Raw genomic sequence first — 14,614 nt, forward strand, 5'->3', positions numbered from 1 at the left:
AGAAGGAGCTGCAGGAGGAGAGAGAAAAAGTGAGGGAGAGAAAGGAGGAGTGTGACTGCTGACAGAGAAAAAAGTGTTCTCTCTCTCTCGCTCGTCACTCGTCTGTCAGAGATGGACCGAGCTTCCTTCCCTTCACTGTCCGCCTGTGTTTATTCCTTGGAAGGCCCAGAGAGACAGAGAGAGAAAGGGAGGAAGAGAGAGAGGGATAAACAGAGAGAGAAAGGGAGGAGGCAGGGAGAGGTCGTTCATTTCCGTGTGGAAATCTGCACAGGAACACTGTTTGATGTGTGAACAATAAACCTTTATTTGACAAAAGCATGCACTGACACACCCACGGGTTACACACACACAGGTTACACACACTGACACACCCATGGGCTAAACACGCTACACACACTGCACACACGCACATGCTACACACACCCAAAGGCTACACTGACACACCCACAGGCCACACATGCTACACACACTGCACACAAGCACACGCTACAGAAACTGCACAAAAGCACATGCTATACACGTTTCACACACGCACAGGCCACACACTGTACACACATACATGCTACACACACTACACACACGCACAGGCTACACACGCTACACACACTGCACACACACAGGTTACACACACTGACACACCCACAGGCTACACACAGTACACACACGCACATGCTACACACACTGCAGCCATGCACAGGCTACACACCCTGACACACATGCACAGGCTTCACACACTGACACCCCATAGGCTACACATGCTACACTAACACATACCGACACACTGTGTTCACTGAGTAGAGACACACTGAACACTAAGCAAACCACTGTGTATGCCAGAAACACTGACGGACTGCACCTGGAAAAACACACAAACACAGACTGAGACACACACAGACACAGGTAACACACAGCAAATAAACATTGCGACGTATAGACACAGTAACACCAGCCTGAAACATTAATGACAAACCCAAGGCTACCTTGTGTAGGGTGTCTATTACACTCCCCCCTGTCCCTCCCTCCCTTTCTCCCTCCCTCCCTCCCTCCCTGTCTCTCTCCCTCCACACCTCTCCTCTCGGTCAGCAAACGGGACAGGCTGACTCCTCCCTCCATCACAGAGGACAGGAGAGAGGGGAGGGGAGAGAGAAAGAGTGAGGGAGAGAGAGAGAGCGCGAGGGGAGGTGGCTATATTTAGAAGCTATCAGCAGAGGGAGCAGGCTTCTGAATAGTTCTCGATCGTAGAGAGAGGGGGAGAGAGAGAGAAAGAGAGAGAGAGAGACGCACTGCACTAAGCCATACCAACACTATGGGAACAGAGGTGCACACTAACAGGACAGACAGACGCGCAGACACACTGAGACACTGACGCACTGGGAGACAGTAACACAGACAGAGAGACAGAGACAGCATAACACACAGGGGGAGAGAGACCTGATGGACACACTGTAACAGAGACGCACACACAAACACAGGGTGTATCGGACAGACACCTAGACACGGCGATACACACACAGACACACGGACCATGAGACACGGTAACACCGACGCCCTGTAAGAGAGACAGACACACTGACAGACGCAGGGTCACGCAGCCCGGCAGACAGACAGAGAGAGGGACACTGAGACGGGAGCTCTGCGCAATGGGACTGTACAAATTCCCACCCAACGGGTAGACAACGGGAAGAGGATCCGCAGCCACCCTGAGCCCGGAGTCCAGCCATGAGCAGCGACCCGCACTCAGCCACAAGAACCGTCGGCCCTTTCTGATCTCACTCCAGTCTCCGTGGGGAGCAGGGAGAGCCTGGATTACACAACCCACCGTGGAAATGACATAAACAACTTCAGCACGACGACGACAGCCACCTCCACTATTACTATGACCACAAGTGTAACACAACTACGGGACTACCGCAACAAACTGCAACTACACAACTACTAATGGAAGGAAGGCTTTCTCTCCGCTGACTAAACCAGAGCTTGCAGTCATTCATGTAACCAGTTTAATAATAAGAACTATTATTATTATTATTATTATTATTATTATTATTTTTATTATAAGTCCCTCTTGAACACTGGCAGAAGAGAGGACAGGAAAGGAGAGGAGAGGACAGGAGAGGAGAGGAAAAGACGGAGCGAGGGATTGTGTGTGCATCTGTCCAAAGGAGGACGGAGGGAGAGAGGGACAGAGGAGAGATTACAACCCTAATCCTTAATCACACGGCCACCTCCACAGCATGATCTGAGACAAGGTGAGAGAGAGAGAGAGAGAGAGCGAGAGAGAGAGAGAGAGAGAGAGAGAGGGAGCGGTGGAGGGGGGGTTTCCCTGAGTTGTGTTGTGTTGTGTTAAGTTGTGTTAAGTTTACAACAGATTCCAGCCGGCCAGTAAATCCCCTTGTTGAACTTGAATTATGATTACGAGAGAGAGAGGTGGGGGAGGGATAGGAGGGGGAATAGAGGGAACAAGAAGGAGTAGGGGATAGAGAGAGAGAGAGAGAGAGAGAGAGAAGAAAGTGGGGAATAGACAGAAAGAGGGATATGGAGGAGGAAGGGGATGGAGGGAACAAGGGGGAAGGGAGGACACAGAAAGAGGGGTACATGAGAGAAGAATTTAGAGATAAGAAGAGTGGAGCAGAGGGAGGAAGAGAGAGGGAAGAAATGGAGAGACAGAATGAGGAGAGAGGAATAAAGAGAGAGGGGGGAAGGAGTGAAGGACAGAGAAAGATAAAGAGACACAGACAGAGGTGAGACCTGCAGAGAGAGAGGAATAGAGACAGATGGAGCTAAGAGAGAGAGGCAGAAACACAGGGAGTGAGGGAGAGAGAGAGAGAGAGAGAGAGAGAGAGAGAGAGAGAGAGAGAGAGAGAGACAGTGATGAAAAAGAGCAGCAATGGACAGAGGGAGAGAAAGATAAAGACAGAGAAACATGGAACAGAGAAAGAAATAAAGGAAGAATAATTAAAGAAAACAGGGAGAGAGGGGGCAGGGGGAAATGAGAGAGACATAAACTTAAAAACAGAAAAAAGAGAGAAATGGGTGAACCTTTGAATACAATGTGTCTGTGTGTGTGTGTGTGCAGTGTGAGTGTGTTACAGTGACAGTGTGTGTGCCACTGTGCAGTGTATGTGTGTTTGTGTGTGTGTGTGTGCAGAGTGTAATATGCATTTCTATATCTCTCTGCCCCCCCCGAACACACACACACACACACACACATCGAACAGAGCGCCATTGTTCTGCATCACTGCGCCCCCATCGCCACCCAAACAACAACAATGAAAGCAGCAGTAGCAACAACAACAGCAACACAACACAGCCCCACATTTATGGACTGACTGACTGGCAGACGGCTTAATTGCAGTAAAAACTCAATTAGCGTATTACCCTAACGAACCACAGTAATTACTACACTCTGTGGAAGTGCACTGTGATGCAATGACAGGAGCTGGGAGAACTGGAAATGTTCCCTTGTTGTTTTTATTTAAATCTACTCTGTTTGTGTTTGTTTTAAGTTCAGCTGTGCAGTGACAGTGTAGTGTGGTTTCAGCACAATCTCCTCACACAGGTGGCAGGTGTGAGCGGCGCACATTGTGCTGTGTTTTCCCGCGTTATGGTGCGTTGATAACGGACAAACTTGTGTGAAATGTACACATCACTTCTCTGCCCCTCTATCTATCCTTTCTCTCTCCATGTGAGTGAGTGTGTGCATGTCTGACCCTCACAATGTCGTGGCCTTGTTGTGTTAGTGTGCGTCTTTAAGTTTACATTCAGTTCATGTATGTTCCTCATATGTTGTGTGGGTGATGTGTTCGTTTATTGTGCAGTGTTGTGCTGCGCTGTGCTGCACTACACATTGTGAAACTGTGCTATACTCTACACACTAGACTGTACTTGTACTCAACATCAGTCTGAAGTTGGTTAATACACCTAATACGCCAGTACACTGTGGAATAGTGTAGTATAGTGTAGTATAGTAGAGTATAGCGATAGCAAACCCTCCTCCCTCCTCACACTTACTAGTTAAGTGAAGCAGTAACACTACAATTTGTTGAAGTAACTGTGACACTAATTGTAATGCACTGGGAAGGGGCTGCTTTCTGACGCACCGTTACATCAGCCTCTGTACACAGAACAGCTGCAGGTGACCTTTGACCCCTGTGCGTAATGGCTTCCATTTGCAGGGAAATGCAGCACAGCCAGCCTGCCCTCAGCACTGCACCCTGCGAAGCACTGGAGTGGAGCGCAGTGTTGTTGTGCGCTTAAGCAGAGAGTGTGGCTTTTGTTTTGTGCTTTATGTAAGGATGTTCTGTGTTGTGTTGTGTTTAGCGTTGAGCCCTGACAACAATCCCCCTCTCCCTCCCTCTCTCTCTCTGTGTTGTATTGAATGACCAGGTTTGGCACAGTGTTCAAAGTCTACAATAATAGACTGTCTCTCTGGCTTCTGTCACTCATGTAACAGCTCCATAGTGTGTACACACACACACAGCACACAGACCCACAACCTGCACAGAGGCATCACACGAAACCAGACACACACACACATACACCCCGCACAGACCCACAACCTGCACAGAGGCCTCAGGTGAAACCGGACACACATATACACACACACCGGTGACTGACTGACAAACTGACACACTGACTGACACACTGACACACTGACTGACTGACATACTGACTGACACACTGACTGCCTGTCTGCCTGCTACACTGTCTCCCCTCAGTCTTGTTCACAGGCCTGTCAGTCAGTGTACAACTGTCTCTGTCTCGCTCCAGGGAACACTAATTGGGCCCTAATTGCGCTGCTGTGTGGCACTGAGCTGTAATGACCCCCATTGTACTCTATTGTGCTGTACCCTGTAGTGCTGTGTCGTCCCCAATTGTGCTGCGCTGTGGCTCGGGGTTGTGTAAGTCCGGTGTGTAGGGGAGTGTGGCTGCTCTGTTACAGCTCTACAGAGGCTCTCTGTTCTGACTCCATCCCTCCATCCCTGCACCCCTCCACTGCTAAACCTCCCTGTTCCCACCCCTCCGTCTCATCTACCACTGCATCCTCCCTCCCGCCCCTCTGCTCCGGGTCATCCCACAGGTGTTCTATGAATAGTACAGTTCGTTGCTGAGGGAGGGGGGGGATGGATGGGTTGTCACAACATTCACGGTAACACACTGGACATGTAAACACAGCTGGACACTCCCCCCTCTCGCCTCTCCAGCTGTTTCACAAACACATCTGGAATTCTTCGTTCAACAGTTACACACCCCGACTGCTGTCTGTAACTGACAGAAAAAGGTCCCCCACCTCTCTTTCCCAATTCAATTCAATTCAAGGGTGCTTTATTGGCATGAAAAACAGGTCTGCATTGTTTCCAAAGCAGTTAATATTACATACATACATTGAAAAATAATAAATAAGTCAGGGTTTTTCATAAAATATCTTATGGTTAAAAAAAAAAAAAAAAAATAGTACAACATAGTTTATAAATAAAATCTTCATATACATGTACATGTACTTTATTTATAGCTAACAAGTTTACAGCCTATGCTCGTGTATGTTTTCACAGTGAGCCCCTCAGGCTGTGGCAGCGGCTACATATTGGGCAGCCAGGGGGGCTGTGTGTCCCTCCCCCGGGAGGAAAGCTATTTTTTTTCCATCTATCAATTCTGTAAAAGATGTAATAATATTTATGAATTTATTAAAGAATATTTTGCTAATTTAGCTATGTTTACTGCAGTGGAGGAGGAAGTGCATCTCTGTCTCGACCTCTCCTGTCTCACAGTGTGTGTTTATAGAATTCAGCATGCAGGGTCTGGATTGGATGTTTGTCCCACCTGGTGTAGTCCTGTTGACTGAGTGGACCCAATATCTTACTACCGCACAGCGCAATGGGCTGGATCACACTGTCAATTAGTTAGCCATATTTTGACTGGGATATTAATTAATCTTCTTCTGATTGCATAGAAAGCTCTTCTTGCTTTGTCTTTGAGTGCCTTCACTGCCAGGTTAAAGCCCCTGACAGTCAGTCAGGCCCAGGTAAGTGTAGTGTGAGGTGTGTTCTAGGGTAATGTTGCCTAGCATGAAGTGATATTTGTTTCCCTGAGGTCTGGCCTTTTTTGTGGAAGATCATGATCTTTTTCTTCTTCATGTTGACTTGTGTTGTTAAGGGTGAGGCCACCCTCTCTCTTTCTCTTTCTCTCTTTCTCTTTCTCTCTCTCTCTCTCTCTCTCTCTCTTTCTCTCTCAGGGGCTGTTTTATGGCCTACAGAATTCTAGTGTTTTAATTTAGGCGCACGGTATACAAGGAAAGGTGTATAGGTAGCAGTGCTGGTAATTTATGATGTGAAAACAGCATCACCTGGTGGTCAGGTGGGGTAAGGATACCTGTGAGTGTCGCTACGGCCCTAGCTCTTGTAGTGCATTACAACATTTTTACACAAACAACAAGTGTGCTGTTCAGTATTGTAGAGAGAGTAAATTGTGGAGAATGTGACAGACAGACATGTTGAAGCAGACTGGAGTGTGCCTTGTGAGTCATGATTTGGACATGTGGATCTTTGTAAGCCACACACACACCAGGCTCCTACCAGCAGCTGATGGTGGCTGCTCAGGAACACAGTCAGAGGTCAAAGGTCACGTCCGTGCACGCTGTTCTTTGGGGATGGAATCACACGCATGTGCTGACAGACTGTGAGACTGAGTGGGGAGTGTCTGAATCGGAGAAAGTGTCAGAGAGCGAAAGAGAGAGAGGGGGGATGAGGGTTTGAGAGAAGAGAGTGAGAATGTGAGAGAGAGAGAGGGTGGGGTCAGATATTGACAGCTGACACAGTGGGAAACTCAGTGCACAACACAGCACAACACTATATGACAACAGAGCATCACAGAAGAGCAATGCACGCAAGACAACAAAGCAATACAGTACAGCAACACAAACACTTTAAAACACAGTAGAATACGATATTGCACAGCACAGCAGAACCAGCTCAAACCAGTAGAGCAACACAATACAACGCAACATGAAAATACAACGCAGCGCCAGTGGCGATGCTAGACCCTTTCAATTGGGGGGGCCTGGCTAGGGCCAGTTGTAATATTAGGGGGGCCATCAATTTGTCCACGTTTCTGGAGTGCGGGGGTGTATTGTCCGCTATTTTAAAGGGGGGGCTGGGGGGTGCTGATGGTGTTTTGTCCGCGATGTTAGTGGTGGGGGAGGTGCTGGCGGGGTCTTTTCTCCTCTCCTTGGTGCTGGGGGGGGGGGTTTGCTGCTAGTTATGGGGGCCACGGGGGGGCAAGCTTGCTGTCACGGGGGCACTGGCCACCCCTGGCCCCCCTCAGAAACACCACTGTGCAGCACAAGACAGTCAATTAAAACCCAATACATCGCAGTACAGATCAATCTCAACATTGAGTAGAGAAAGCCGGAGACAGCAAGAGAGAGAGGGAGAGAAGGAGATAAACTGCCACAAAGCAACACACAACACAGCCCATGCCCCCTCCTGCGCCCCCCCGGCCCCCTCTGGCCCACCAGGCGGTCTCTCCTGAATCTCTGTGGAAAAATGCTGCAGGAATTCTCTTTCACATGTCACGTGTTTCACGTGTAATTATTGCTGCCGATCCCAGAGGCTTCATGATCAAAGCTGTGGAAAAGAAAACAAAACTGTCCAAGAAAATGGACAGGCTGTAACAGAGTGAGCCAGGGCAGGGCAGGAGTGAGCGCAGGACGGCTGGAGTTGACATGTACCTTCCCGTGGTCTGTGTCTGTGATGTGACTGTCCTGTGGCTGAGATATCGACTGTATTGCTTCTGCTATAATAGTCTCCAGTAAGAGCTGTAAGCATTACAACAGTGCAGTAAAACAAATCACTGCGGAGTTAAATGGAAGCACTACAATGAATGCGTTACAATAAGTGCATATCCCAGTTCACAGTGCGGATATAAGACGGTACGTGGAGGGAGGGGGGGCAGAGGTCGCAGTAAACAACAGGAGGTCTAACAAGCATCGTGAGTAAAAGGGAGTCAGGGACTCTGCTGTTCTGACCTCATTGGGAAGGTCGTCCCACCACTCAGGGGGCGGGGTGTGGAGGAGGGGGAGTGGAGAGTCTTCTGGTGCCGGAGGACCAGAGAGGGACTGGGGGGAGGGCTGTGTGCTAGGGCAGGTGTGGAGCGTTGTGTGTGTGTGTCTGAGCCTCTTCTCTCACCATCCACACATGTGCTCCCACCTCTCATCTCTGTCATCCCTCACTCCCTCTCTTCCTCTCCCTCCTTCCATCTCCCTCTCCATCAGTGTTTATTTGGGCAGGGATGGTCTCACGCTCAGAGCCCCGGGTTTGGTCAATTTTGTGGTCAGACTTATTTATTTAATCATGTTTTTGATTATTATCAATATTATGATTCGTCGTTTTTAAACATTCTCTTGTTTGGAATGCTGTCTCTCTGATAAGCCAGGTCGGGGGTCGGGGGTGGAGCGGTCAGCGTGCTGTGAGAGAGTGTGTTATGTAATCCTGTCACAGTGACCCAGGGGAGGTGAGGGGTGCGCTGGGGGGGGGGGGGTGTGACAGGAACGGTTGGTTGGTCTCCACGGTGAATTTACAGCTGGATGCTGGAGAGACACAGCACACTGAGGCACACTTAACAGCCCTGAGGGATGGCCAGTGCTTTACAGCCCTGAGGGATGGCCAGTGCTTTAGCACGTATCGACTGCTACTGGCTGCAGTGCCTAGAATCTGTAGTTTATCTCACTTTACTGCCGCTCCACACTCTTTACTGTGATTCGCCCCCCAAGTCCAGAGAGGGAGAGGGGGAGAGGGGATAACGAAGGAAGAGAGGAATGCCCCTGCAACAAAATTAGAGCCTCACTCTCTCTATTTTCCAGTATCTCCCTGTCCCTCTCTCTGGGTCTGATGGCCTGGGAACACAGAGCAGTGCAACGCAGCTGAGTGTGTCTCTAATTCCCAGAGCAGTGTGGGAACCTGGGGGGGTGAGGGAAAGGAACCTGAGAGAGAGAGAGAGAGAGAGAGGAGGGGATTTCAGGGAGCGAAGGAGCGAGGCTGGGAGGTTAGAGGGGTGTGTGAAAACAGAAACTGACCCGCTGCAGCAGCTGAACACCTGATCAATCACTGACACAACACCTGACCAATCACTGACACAACACCAACACCAAGACAGTCACACTGAGCTGAACACCTGATCAATCACTGACACAGCACCTGATCAATCACTGACACAACACCTAATCAATCACTGACACAACACCAACACCAAGACAGTCACACTGAGCTGAACACCTGATCAGTCACTTACACAGCACCTGATCAATCACTTACACAACACCTGATCAATCACTGACACAACACCTAATCAATCACTGACACAGCACCTGACCAATCACTGACACAACACCAACACCAAGACAGTCACACTGAGCTGAACACCTGATCAATACTGACCAAACACCCGACACCGAGACACAGTAACACTGAGCCGAACACCTGACCAATCACTGACACAACACCAACACCAAGACAATCACACTGAGCTGAACACCTGATCAATCACTAATAACACCAACACCAGGACAGAGTCACGATGAGTCTGAATGAACTGATCACCCAACCAATACTTTGAAGACACTTGACACCAACACACAGTTAGTAACACACTAACCAGTCAACTAATCAATACCTGCCAGTGGCTGATGAGCTGCTGATCCTGACAGATCAACTGCATTACAGACACTCAGAATCACCTCTCCATCCCTTTCTCCTTCCATTCCTCTCTCCATCTCTCACAGCAATGGCCAACCACACCCGCTCCTGGCTGCAGGCTCCTCCTCTCGTCCTGGTCCCGGTGTCCACAGCAGTGACAGTGATGTCGTCGGAGCCCCTGTCCGGTGTGGGGGGGTGGAACGGCAGCGTGGATGGGGGCGGGCCATCCCCGTCACCCCCCCTGCAGCGCGACGTGGCGCTGGCCCGGGCGGAGGTGGGCGTGCTGGCCACGGTGCTGCTGGCCGCAGTGCTGGGGAATGGGCTGGTGCTGTGGGTGCTGCTGCGGCGCCGGCGCAGGCACCGGGCGCCCATGCACTGCTACATGATCAACCTTTGCCTCGCAGACCTGGCCGTGGCCTTCTTCCAGGTGAGAGGGACACGCCCGTCCATGCCAGCGTCTGACTGTGTGTGCCTGTCCGTGTGTGACAGGTCATGGCCTTACATCTCTCCTTCTCTCTCAACCCATCGCTCTCTCTCTCCCTCCCGCTCTCAATTTAATTCAATTCAAACTAAATTCAAAAGGTTGCTTTACAGTCATGACTAACCCATCTCTCTCCCTCTCTTACTACCCATCCTTCTCCCTCCCTCTCTCCCTCCCTCCCTCCTTCCAGGTGCTCCCTCAGTTGTTGTGGGACGTGACGGAGCGGTTCCTGGGCCCGGACGTTCTGTGCCGGGCGGTGAAGTACCTGCAGGTGCTGGGCATGTTCGGCTCCTCCTACACTCTGGTGGCTATGACCTTTGACCGGCACCAGGCCATCTGTCACCCCATGGTGGCCTTCCGCAGCGGCGGGGGTGCGGCACACTGGAGCCCCCCACTCACCGTGGCCTGGGGGCTGTCCCTGCTGCTCAGCGTGCCACAGGTGTGTGTGTGTGCATGTGTTAATGGGTATGAGTGCGTTAATGTGTGTGTGCGTGTGTTAATGGGTATGAGTGCGTTAATGTGTGCGTCTGTGTGCGTGTGTCTGATTGAAAGCGTGTCAGGATGTTTTGTATAAGTGTGTGTGTGCGTGTGCGTGTCTGCATGTGTGTGTCTCGGCCTGCGTCACACTCTCCTCCTCTCCCCAGGTGTTCATTTTCTCCAAGTCTGAGGTGGCCCCCGGGGTGTTCGAGTGCTGGGGCCGCTTCGCTGAGCCCTGGGGCCTCAAGGCCTACGTGACCTGGATGGCGCTGGCCGTGTTCGTGATGCCGACGCTGGTCATCAGCGCCTGCCAGGTGCGCATCTTCCGCGAGATCCACAACAACATCTACCTCAAGTCCGAGAGGGTGTCAGCCGAGCTGCAGAAGAACCAGGTCACGCTGCACTTCGAGAACTGGCCCGGGGGGTCAGGAGACGGAGGAGGAGAGGGAGCGGCTCCACCCGCCCCCCCGCACCCCCCAGGCGTGTCCAAGGCCATGTCCAAGACCGTGAGAATGACGCTGGTGATCGTGCTGGTGTACGCACTGTGCTGGTCGCCCTTCTTCATTGTCCAGCTGTGGGCTGCCTGGGACCCCAACCCCCCAGACCAAGGTGCCACAGTGACACACTGACACACACACACTGACACACTGACACACACTCTGACACACTGACACACTGACACACACTGACACACAGACACTCACAGACACACACTCACAGACATCATCATGTTGTCCTTTGTAACTGAAGTTGACTTCCACTACTGCTATGTGGGACACACTGTCTGCTACACACAGAGACACAGAGAGCCGAGCCGTGTGGGCCGGTGTGCCTCCTCAGACGTGTCGCCAGTTGTTTCTCGATTCGTCGCTCCTCAGACAGCCGGACCCCTTCATGGCACTGTTGTCTTCAGGCAGAGCGATTTGCAGCAGTAGCCTCAAGGGAGTGACTGTTGATATAACAGACACATAAACACTCACACACACCTGTGACACGCACACACACCACACACCCCTGACACGCACACATCACACACCGATGACACTCATACACACTACACACCCTTGCTGGACTGTAGCCACAGAGAGACAAGGCAGTGACACTGTGCCCTGTGTTGGGGTGTGTTGTGCTGTGCTGGGACAGCTGAGCGAAGGGAGACAGAAGGTGTTGAGTTCAGCCCTGGGCTGGTCCCTCAGACAGCAGGTCCCTCAGCGCAGCGCTGTTGACACCGCAGTCTTCCTGCAGGCAGAGACGCGCTGATCCCTGCACAGTCACCACCCCCCCACTCTCTCTCGCGCGCTGGCTCTTTCTCACTCTGTTTACTTCATTAATCCACTCATCTCTGCTCCTGCTCTCTCCGTTGGCCGGTAGCTGTTGTTCTCTCTCCCTGACGGGTTCTCTTAGTGTAAATACTGACAGTGCACTGGAGCCGAGGTGAAGCAGGAGAGGGCTGTGGGAACAGAGCAGAAACAGCAGTTCAGTAATCATCCCCTCTGCCCCTCTGTCCCACTCACCTTCTCCCTCTCTCCTCTCTTCCTCTGTTACCCTCCCCAGGTGTGGCTTTCACTATCCTGATGCTGCTGGCCAGTCTGAACAGCTGCACGAACCCCTGGATCTACACGGCCTTCTCCAGCAGCGTGTCTCGGGACCTGGCTGGCCTGCTATGCTGCCGAGGAGGCCGCCGGCGCTGGGCCCCGCCCCACCGCAACTCCCTCCCCGAGGACTCCAACACCACGGCCACCTCGTCCACCAAGGACAGCCTGTACTGACCCCCGAAGACAGACAGAGAGAGAGACAGCGCACCCCCCCACCGCTGATACCCAGGACAGCCGACACTGGGGACAGACAGACAGAGACAGAAACGGCACTGACCCCATGGCGGGACAGAGGGAGAGAGGGAGAGGGATGGAGGACAGAGGGCTGGACCGAGGACAGAGGTCCGGACCAAGGACCTGCGCACTGAGACCCCCGGCTGTGCTACCAAGGACTGCCCATACTCAGGGAGAGAGCCAGATAGAGGGACCACAGAGGGAGATACTGTGTGTTGTGACAGAGAGAGAGAGAGAGAGAGACTCTGATTTTTTCCCCATCATATTTGTCCACGAACATACACACTCACACTGACACGCACTCTCTTAAAAACACACACACACACACACACACACACACATTTATATACTGATGCTACAGACTATGCCATATGTAACCCGTGGAATAATACAAATACTTAGCACAAAACTGAGCTTCCTCTAGATGCCCTAAATATTGGAAAGATGTGTGGAATGACAGAGAGAAATGGACAACACAGCATGGAGACGGCAGTCTGAGAGAGCCAGCAAGACACAGAAACAGGGACGTATACTCTGGAGACTCAAGCAAACCCCCCTACGCAGGCTGAAGAAATGTGCTGAGAGGAGGACAGAGGGACACCCTGCCCTGAGACACTATCTAACACTGACTGGTAACTGAGGTCTGTGAGACTTGCTAATAGAGACATAGAGACACTGACAAACAGATACACAGAGACACCACACACTATGAGACACACACTGGACTGACAGACTGAGACCATAAGACACCAGCACCCCCCAGAGAGACTCTAAGAGACACAGTGTACTGAAAGACTGACACACTGAGAGACACAGAGACACTGACAGACTTAATCCGGAACAGCTTGGACACCATTTTCATTGAGGACTGGGAATGCAAAGTCACAGAGAGGGGACTTAGTGTGCAATCTCCCACAGAGGGATCTCGGAAAAACAACAACATCCACCTCCGTCCAGGCAACTCACAGGAGCTCACATTGTGCTTTTATTGTTTGTCTTAAATATAAAACCTCACACGGTGTCCACATAGGAAGAATCGCCCTGGATAAGGGTGTCTGCTAATAAATAAATACGAATAATGTCAAAAACTGTTACATGATGCAAGTGTATATCGGGTATGAACAGCTGACACACACACAGAGGACATATGGACCTCCAGTAAGTGTATACACACACAGCTGTACACTGGTGCCACACGCAGCAACGCAAACACACACAAGTGCCTGTCCGCCCCTGCCCCATCATCACACTCACAAAAGCCTGCCACCCTGGCACACTGGCCCACAGTCTCTATGTGTTCATTTACATTGTTTTTCGCAGTCAAATGCTGAGCTGTGTCCAGAGCTGGGGGTCCAGGGTGGTTCTGGAGTTGGAACTGAACTGTCATGTTTACAGGATGGGACTGGGGATTGGCTGGAGTGCTGGTGGAGCTGCAACCAGGCAAAACAAACTTACCCCCAGCTCTGACTATAAACCAGTGGGTCTCGGCCCTGATCCTGGGAGACACAGTCCAGTCCAGCAGGGTCTCAGGCCTGGTCCTGCAGAGACACAGTCCAGTCCAGTACAGACCAGGAATGAAAACACACTGGCTTACAAAAACACAACAATATTTTTCTAGCTTCTCAGGTTATTGATCAATATGCAACATTGTACAACATGCAATAATAACATGTATAATAATATAAGCAATAAAGAGAGATTTATAATGATCATCATGATAACAGTAGCAATCATAATGCAATATGTTACATCTATGCAAAGCGTGAGGTGGCTGTGTATTGTGTATGTGGTTGTGTAGACCGTGGGCCTACACAGACCGGTGAGTGAGTGGAGGCAGGTCTCTGTCACCAGTGTATTATATTAAAGCCTCGGTAAACACCAGCATTTTGAGTCTGTTATCGGTTGTGTGTCCTGACTGTTCTGTGCTTGTTGTCTTATGTGTGGTGTGTCTTTCTTGTCTATTTTGCATGTTGTGATTTACTTTAAACTATGCTCTACAACATTCCCCCTACAGAGACCCACACTAAATAACACAAAACAGCACTGTACATATCACTGTATCACATTATTTGCAAATACATAACACTATGTGACTCTATATCAAACTGTACAACACTGAAAAACACAATACAACTAAC

General features: G+C 50.7%; 1 protein-coding gene across 1 annotated transcript; it reads left to right on the plus strand.

Annotated features, from left to right (window-relative positions):
* The first annotated feature begins 1,193 nt into the window (after positions 1-1,193).
* Positions 1,194-14,357, plus strand: LOC136753784 (vasopressin V2 receptor). The gene is made up of 5 exons (XM_066710166.1): positions 1,194-2,249; positions 9,776-10,116; positions 10,361-10,609; positions 10,815-11,256; positions 12,202-14,357. The coding sequence occupies exons 2-5, from the start codon at positions 9,778-9,780 to the stop codon at positions 12,414-12,416; spliced, it is 1,245 nt and encodes a 414-aa protein (XP_066566263.1). The 5' UTR covers positions 1,194-2,249; positions 9,776-9,777; the 3' UTR covers positions 12,417-14,357.
* Positions 14,358-14,614: the final 257 nt, after the last annotated feature.

This window comes from Amia ocellicauda, chromosome 7 (assembly GCF_036373705.1).
Source record: "Amia ocellicauda isolate fAmiCal2 chromosome 7, fAmiCal2.hap1, whole genome shotgun sequence".
Classification (NCBI taxonomy): Eukaryota; Metazoa; Chordata; class Actinopteri; order Amiiformes; family Amiidae; genus Amia; species Amia ocellicauda.

Coding starts and splice junctions, on each gene's coding strand:
- LOC136753784 (XM_066710166.1), top strand. CDS start 9,778: ATGGCCAACCACACCCGCTCCTGGCTGCAGGCTCCTCCTCTCGTCCTG. Junction 10,610..10,814: donor TGCTGCTCAGCGTGCCACAG/GTGTGTGTGTGT, acceptor TCCTCTCCCCAG/GTGTTCATTTTCTCCAAGTC. Junction 11,257..12,201: donor CCCCAACCCCCCAGACCAAG/GTGCCACAGTGA, acceptor TACCCTCCCCAG/GTGTGGCTTTCACTATCCTG.